We start from the raw sequence: 8078 nt of genomic DNA on the forward strand, positions 1-8078 counted from the left end.
TCAACAGGTGTCATCCTGCAGAAAATTGCAAAAGTTATTGGTAGCTTTCGTCAAAGCTTTTTTTTATCATGGGACACTTGACACCAATTGACCTAGTCCCAAACTAAGCAAAGCTTGTACTATGGATACTTGGCAACGGATAAACATACTTATATAAATAAATACATACTTAAATACATATTAAACATCCATGACCCGACAACCAACATTCGTATTATTCATACAAATATCTGCCCCGGCCGGGAATCGAACCCTGGACCTCAAGCTTCGTAGTCAGGTTCCAGTCAGGTAGCCATCCGGTCAAAGTTGAAAAGTTTTTTTGTTTTTTTTTTATTCGACTGGATGGCAAACGAGCAAGTGGGTCTCTCGATGGTAAGAGATCACCACCGCCCATAGAATTTTTGTAATGTTATTCTGATTTATAATAAACAGTTTAATTTTTTTTAAACACCTGCAACACGAGCAACATTTTCATGACTCGTATTACTGACATGCGCTATCGAAAATAAAAAATAACGTGTTGTTATTTTGGAAGCAGAAAACAAATGGGCCCTGAAAGGAAAGTAATACCTAAATAATAAAATAATTACTTAACCTTTCGTGATTTTCACTCCTAGTCAAAATACCACGCACAAGACTTATCACGCTAACACACACGAGTAATATTTACCTCGACGTTTCGGCAACATTACAGTGGCATTGCAGTGGCATTACAGTGGCAGGTAGGTAAATATTACTCGTGTGTGTTAGCGTGATAAGTCTTGTGCGTGGTATTTTGAATATGAATAAATAATAAAGTCAATGAATTTAACTCAAAGGAGATATATATTTTTTTAATATTAATATTATTTTCATGATTTTTGATTTTTCCCATTCATTTACCTAAGACAGAAATCGAACAAATACCATACAGATCGAAAGAAAAAATACTTAACAGCAAAATATACTATAATTTTTTCACACAGTAACGAAATGCAGGGTAGACAATAGCAGTCCTGGATTTATAAATAGGCCGTATAGGCCGCGGCCTAGGGGCGGCAGATTTCAAAAAAATATTATTTTAGAAAGTTACATAGGGCGGCGGATATAAAGTGGCCTACACTCATAAAAAACATAAATCCGCCACTGGACAATAGGCGGTCTTATCGCTTAAAAGCGATCTCTTCCAAACAGCCATTTAGATACAGAAATTAATACAAATACGTCAAAGCAGGTGACCCAACAAAAACTTTGTTTTTTACAAAGAATGAAACACGTGATGTAGGAAGTTATTTTTTTTAATAAAATATCTATTTTGACAAGATTTCGACTGAAACGCATCCGTCACACATTTCTGGTGGAACCGTAGCCTAATAGTCTCTCGAGTAATATCACAAGTTTTTTTATATAAGAGGGGGAAAACGAGCACCTGATGGGAAGCAATCACCGCCTGTCAACACGAGGGGTATCACAGGTTTTTAGGGTTCCGGAGCCAAAATGGCAAAAACGGAACCCTTATAGTTTCGCCACGTCTGTCTGTCTGTCCGTCCGCGGCTTTGCTCAGGGACTATCAATGCTAGAAAGCTGTAATTTTGCACGAATATATAAGTGAACTATGCCGACAAAATGGTACAATTAAAAGTTTGAAAAAAAATTTTTTTTGTACCTTCCATAGACGTAAAGTGGGGGTAATTTTTTTTTCTCATTGAACCCTATAGTGTGGGATATCGTTGGATAGGTCTTTTAAAACCATTAGGGGTTTGCTGAGACAATTTTTCGATTCAGTGATGTGTTTGCGAAATATTCAACTTTAAAGTGCAAATTTTCATTAAAATCGAGCGTCCCCCCGCCCCCTCTAAAATCTAAACCGGTGGGTGGAAAAATTTGAAAAAATTCAGCATGGTAGTAAGTATATCAAACTTTCAAGGAAAACTATAGCGGCCAAGTTTGTTTGAGAATTATTAGTAGTTTATGAGTAAATAGCAGCCTAAGGTATAAAATATACCTAAACTTGGACGATTCCGTATAAAATACGAAATCCTTAGAAAAATATTACTTAATTTTTTTGTAATGGCTACGGAACCCTATTTTGGGCGTGTCCGACACGCTCTTGGCCGGTTTTTAAAGATCCCTAAGTTGTACTACTCGAAACACTGAAGTTGACAAAAATGCAAAGTTTTGCGTACAAATGGACCATTTTTACATAGAGCTAGGTTTTTGCGTTTATTTCATCTTCTGTCTGCCACGCAAGCCAAAATTTTTTTCATACACCTTCCTCTAAACCAGCTCGGTCGACATATGTTGCGGAGAGACGCAATTTTAATAGATACTTAAAATGTTTATTACTTGATGTGCAGTGTTTTAGTTTATATGCTTTTGACCCAATTTTATTACGTTAAGAGCGCGCCGAGCTTCTAGCGCATTTATTGCATTCATTTAATCTCTTGTTGTATCATTACTAGTAAAACTTTAGTTTTGAAACTTAAGTATGTAAAATATTTGAGGATTTTAGTATATAAATCATACAGTTTAGAAACACGATTTACTTGTAGTTTATTCGATAGAGAAAAATCTCAAAGTCTCTAAAAACTAAATAAACCCTTAGTACGGCGTAACTATTCCGCTTCTGGTCATGTGTTTTTGAATGACAAGAAAACTTAGTAGATGTCTTCTATCGCGTTACATTAAGTTAAGTTATAAGGGATAAGTTTGCCTTAGTGCATCTCTTTCTCTTGTTAACTGTTATTTTCATATATTTTATGTACTTACATACAATAAAGAGTTATTACAATACATATTTTAAAATATTTTTATCTATTTGTTGTAATAATACAAAGGAAATACACGAGAACGCGCGCGTTCGGACCAACCTATCTTGAGCCGCCGCTGTCCTCCCTATCTCCCTTCCCCCCACTTCCCCCGTATCCACATTTGCTAGCGCTAGAAGCTCGGTGCCCCCTTAAACGTAATGCGTGGGCTCGCGCCGTAAACTGGAATGGCATGTGAAGTATTTTGCTTTTTCAGCCGTTAAAAGCCGTTGGATACGAAATGGAAATCAACTTGGTGCTCATAGCGCAGATTACATAATGGTTGCTTAGTAAATATGACGAAACTAAAGCTTTTCTGGCAGCAATTACATCTTATGACTAAATAAATGTATATTATGACGTTTGAGAACATCCTAGTAACTTCAACAGCATAGCGCAGGTTTTTAGCCTACTTAGGGAGTAGTTTAGATTTAGGTAAAACTTGTAAATGATTTTTGAAGTAAATATACTATACTTTATTGTACCTACTCTGTAGCTCAAAGCTCAGTTGTAGTCTGCAGGGCGTAAAGTAGGTATGCAATGCCTCGAGGCGTAACGAGTGTAGCTTTCAGTACTACCATGAGTTTACAGTGACTGTACTCGATAGCGACGGCGTAAATAATTTGTATGGAAAATTGTACAGCGCCCCTACAAATAATTTACGCCGTCGTTATCGAGTACGGTCACTGTAAACTCATGGTAGTGGTACAGAAGGGAATCAGTTTACTTCGCTTGTTAGTCCAGGCAATTCAGTGATACGTTTGAGGGTTAGTTAACTTATAGCCTGGTTATTCTGCAGTTTTTTTGGAAATAATTCGATATAAGGCTAACTTTCTTTAAGTATACGGCTTTTACGTTCATTTTAATAACCTACATATATTTTCGAATCCACCAAAGTTTGGTTCCGGAAAATGGTAAAAATGTTTTAAAAAATTACCCTAAAATAGGTGTTTTTTTTGAGTAAAATGTAATCAGTAAATTTACTGTCAAAATATGTTTGAATAATTCAGTTTTTAGACCCTTAAGCTGAATCCACTAATATATCTAACAGGAAAAAAACCGGTGTGTTGAGTGATTATTTCGTAATAACTACGTCTAATTTCTATAAGGAAAAATATAAAATACGATTTTTTAAGTCATATCATTAAGAAATTGAATTTTAAATAGTTATCATTTAAAATCCAACAATAGATAGGTATGATTGGAAATTACGTATTTTGTTAAACCGATTTAACATTAGCAGCAAAAATAAGTACAAAACGTCGCAAGGCACGTTAAAAAGACATAGATACTACATCTCTATTCAGTATTCCACTCGCGCTTCGTAAGTTAGAACGGGATACACGGGTTTTATTCGAGAGAGAGCTAGCTTGGACTGTACAGAGTGCAAAAATAAGGGCTTATCTAACCCTTCAGAAATACGTAGGTACTACATAATCTTATTCCGATGTACGTAATAAGGCCATGGTAATATATTTTTGAATAGTTCGAATAGACTGTACGTGACGCGTGGCTTGCTATACTGCCCTCAATGGCAAAAGGCGATATCTAAAACAATAATCATCATCAGCAACATCAGCCATAAGACGCCCACTGCTGAACAAAGGACTCCCCCTTAGAACGCCACAATGAACGACAACAGCGATCAAGACGAGTCTAGGCAGAAGCGACTCGGATAGGTTAGGTTCAGAACCAGCTTGCTCGCATGAGTCCCACTGTTTGTCCACATCGATCATGTCAGGGTCAGATCCCGACTATCTAAATGTTATCCTTTGACATCTACAAATTTTGCACCGAGAAACTGTTTAGGTAGTTCATACTAAAATTGTGTGTATGCGTTAGCCCTACTTTGATATTTCGCTGACTTTGTTCTCTACCCATCCCTCTCTCCCGCAGCTACCCGTCCTGCTCGGGCGCCGTCGCACCGGGCCTGGCGGCAGATATGCACTTCAAGGACGACGTGATAGCCTTCATCGGACCGGCGTGCGCGTTTGCCCTGGAGCCAGTCGCGCGACTCGCGGCCTATTGGAACACCCCCATCATCACCGGAATGGGGGACCAGGTGGGTTCATAGCGGTAGTGAGGGTGGAGTAAAAAAATTATAACGGTTTTTGCCATTTTGGCTATGGAACTTTAAAAACGGGTCGTACTTTCGAACAACCACCGAATTAAATTAAAGGATAGGAAAAAATGGATTTTATTCATCGCCTTTATTTTTTCTATACGACCAGATTCGATTCCCGAACTGAGTATAATTTTTTTTTAAATCTAGTATGTGTGGAGTTTTTCTTGTCACAGACACAGTTGTTAGATGACATGGTTCCTAAGAATTTAACTTAGGTGTTAACCACTCTAATTCGATGATTAATCTCTCAATGAGACCTTCCCCTACCCTTCTTAAGTACGCTGTCTTGATGGGTATACTGAGGCTGTCAACCACCAACCCGACCAATCCGACCGAACGTTTCAGAGAAAATACGATCTTCTTCTTCTTCTTGCGGTGCCTCTCCACTACTGGAGGTTAGCTGTCAGCTCCGCATAACTCTCCTTATCTCTCGCCAGAGAAAAAAGTTCTTCACACTGGCGATACCGGTCCACTCTCTGATGTTTCGGAGCCACGTTTTCTTTCTTCTTCCGACGCGTCTTTTCCCCTCAATTTTTCCCATTATTATTGTTTAGAGTAAATGATAACGCTCATGCCACGCATCATGAAAATACGATGGAGAAGGATTATTCACTAACATCTGTAACCAAATGAGCAAATCGGAAGCAAGACTGTTATAGACAGACCTCTCGATACTGCCACCATCTGGCAATATTTTGCCTGTCAAGAAACCTCATTCCCAGCGACCCTGTCGATTACCATTTACGTGACACAATCTTCAAATAATCAATTCTTTCGAGTGCAACGATCCCAATAAAGTTGCCAAAGTTCATCCATAAAGTGAAGGCTCAAAGTCTAGAACACCGATTGTGCCAGCCGAATCTAAAATACGGCCTTGGGAGATTCTATATTGGTCTTTATAATTCCTTTATCTTTTCGAGACTTCGCCCGTTGGATCTTATTTAAACTTGATGTTTTTGGCTTTGTTTCATTGTGATCATCTGTGTTAGCTTTAAAAACTTGATATTAATGTAATACTGATTTCTTTAGTTTTTTGATAACGTTAGAAAAAGTTAAGCAATCAATTTCGTTCGGCCACTCAGGTACGAGTACCTAAAATAATAACAGCAAGAAATTATGAAGCAACAATGAGATATAGGCTTTTTATTGTTATGGTTTAGGTAGTACAAATAGAAAAACGTTGACACTACAAAGGATAGGTCAAAGATAGGTAGGTTTAATGCAATCATAAGTTGATATAAAGTTAGGTTTAGTGGAATTTAGTGTAATCTGTAACAATGTATGCATAGTTTATGGCCCTTATATTAAATTGCATGATTTTGTCAGTCTCGTAAAACTTTAAACGCCACGACGGGCTTAGCACTTAGATTATCTTTATTGAAAACGTGCAGAATCAGGCGACCCCGTACCTAACATTGATAAAATATATTGCAAAATGGTTAGAGTTTCTTTACCCAGACAAAATTAAACAATACTCGTAGGTATCTCTACAAGGTGTCTACAAATTCTTCCGGAATATCTCAGCAGACATTTGGGTTTGCGTGACTGAGCACCGTTGTAAATGTTATTAAAGATCAAAACCCATTACACCGTATGATGCCATGAGCGTAATAGGAACGTGTCAGGAACGGAATGTCAACTAATGACACGCGATGGCGACGGTTGGTTACGAAACATGCCAGTGGGCATACACAGTCTCATACTTTTCGATACAAAGAATATATTTTTGCTTAAAACATTGCTATTACGGTCATGATACCTATGATACGGTATAATGGGTAAAGTAGAGACCTTTAGGATTTTTGAAATTGTGCTTAACAAGTGTTTCCATACAATGACGAATGATCAAAACGTCCAAGCGCGTCACTGAAACCATCGTTCATCAAAGCTGAAACCCTTTATAAGGCGTTCAGTTGAATTAACCAAATAACCACTCATCCCTCCCACCCCACCGCGAGGCTGCATCGGAGCCGCGGGTAAAAACTATAGTATCCTCATAATGACGTCATGGTTCATTTTTTTTAATTTTATCCCCAACAACAGCTTTAGTCGGCAGTAATGAGCGGCACGTTGAAGAAGGTGCGATAGCCGGGATTAGAGCTATAAATAGAGGCTTAATGGGTGCTCACTCACTGATTACTTGTTTATTTATATTTATTTACTTGCCCACTTTTATTTATTGTGCAGCACGGTGATAATTGTGGGAAGTTCTAGTTAAAACAATGAGGAAATAAATGAATAAGTATCAAGGGACACTTGACACCAATTCACCTAGTCCCGAAATAAGCAAAGCTTGTGGGTACCAGACAATGGATTAACATACTTGAATCGATAGATACAAACTTAAATATATGCACATGTATTAAACAACTCCAAACTCGGGAATAAGTTTAGGTATTCATATATAACATCTAAAGATAACAATGCAAGTACAGGCAGCAAAAAAACTTGTATTAAAAATGTAATTTTTAACAAAACCTTATTACTGCAAGGCAACTTTTGCCCCGTGGTAGTTGCTCCGTTATTATCGCTACGCTAACTTTCAATGTTAGAATGCTTGAATGAGAAAAGTTGACTTGTTTCAAATAAAACGATACACATAAGCCTTCACCCTATAAGTGTATGTAAGTTAGATCTTTTACACTCAATCTCAACATAAATAGAGGAAGTTTTATAATTTATAATACATAGTATAGCTAGCTATATAGCGACGTGCTCAAGCACCGCGCGGGTATAGTTTTGCGAAAAGGGAGGTGAAAAATGTGAAGTTACCACCAATGAGTTTTTCTTTTGCTTTCATTATTCTTTCGCTACTTTTTTTCATGGTTGCACCCGTGCTCAGCCAGACCACGTCGCTAGCTTAAAATATTAGTAAGATTATGTTATATTGCGAACATTTTAAGGTGTGCACTATTTATCTATGTGTGCGTGATTGCCTAGAATCGACAGTGACCGGGGCTAGCCGCTGTCCGGGGCTACCCGAATCTCCCATAATATGTATACGTAGTGCAACTGCCACCAGAGTTGAGGTCACGTACACAAGAACATTTCATGTAATGCAGCGGCGTCTTTAGCCCATGTAGCGCCCGTGTGCAATTATTATTTTAGCGCCATCTAGGAAGCGCGCGGTCAAAATGGAATAGGTACAAAGTGCCGCGGCCGGCGCC

The 8078-nt window shown here is 38.1% G+C and overlaps 1 protein-coding gene across 1 annotated transcript in view; it reads left to right on the plus strand.

Moving 5' to 3' along the window:
* Window positions 1-8078, plus strand: part of LOC141434803 (atrial natriuretic peptide receptor 1-like) — a gene marked incomplete in the record, with an annotated part of 57639 nt that overhangs the window by 1101 nt on the left and 48460 nt on the right. The window contains 1 exon segment of the mRNA XM_074097245.1: window positions 4683-4848. Coding sequence (XP_073953346.1) covers window positions 4683-4848 — 166 coding nt within the window.

Source organism: Choristoneura fumiferana, chromosome 14 (assembly GCF_025370935.1).
Source record: "Choristoneura fumiferana chromosome 14, NRCan_CFum_1, whole genome shotgun sequence".
Lineage (NCBI taxonomy): Eukaryota > Metazoa > Arthropoda > Insecta > Lepidoptera > Tortricidae > Choristoneura > Choristoneura fumiferana.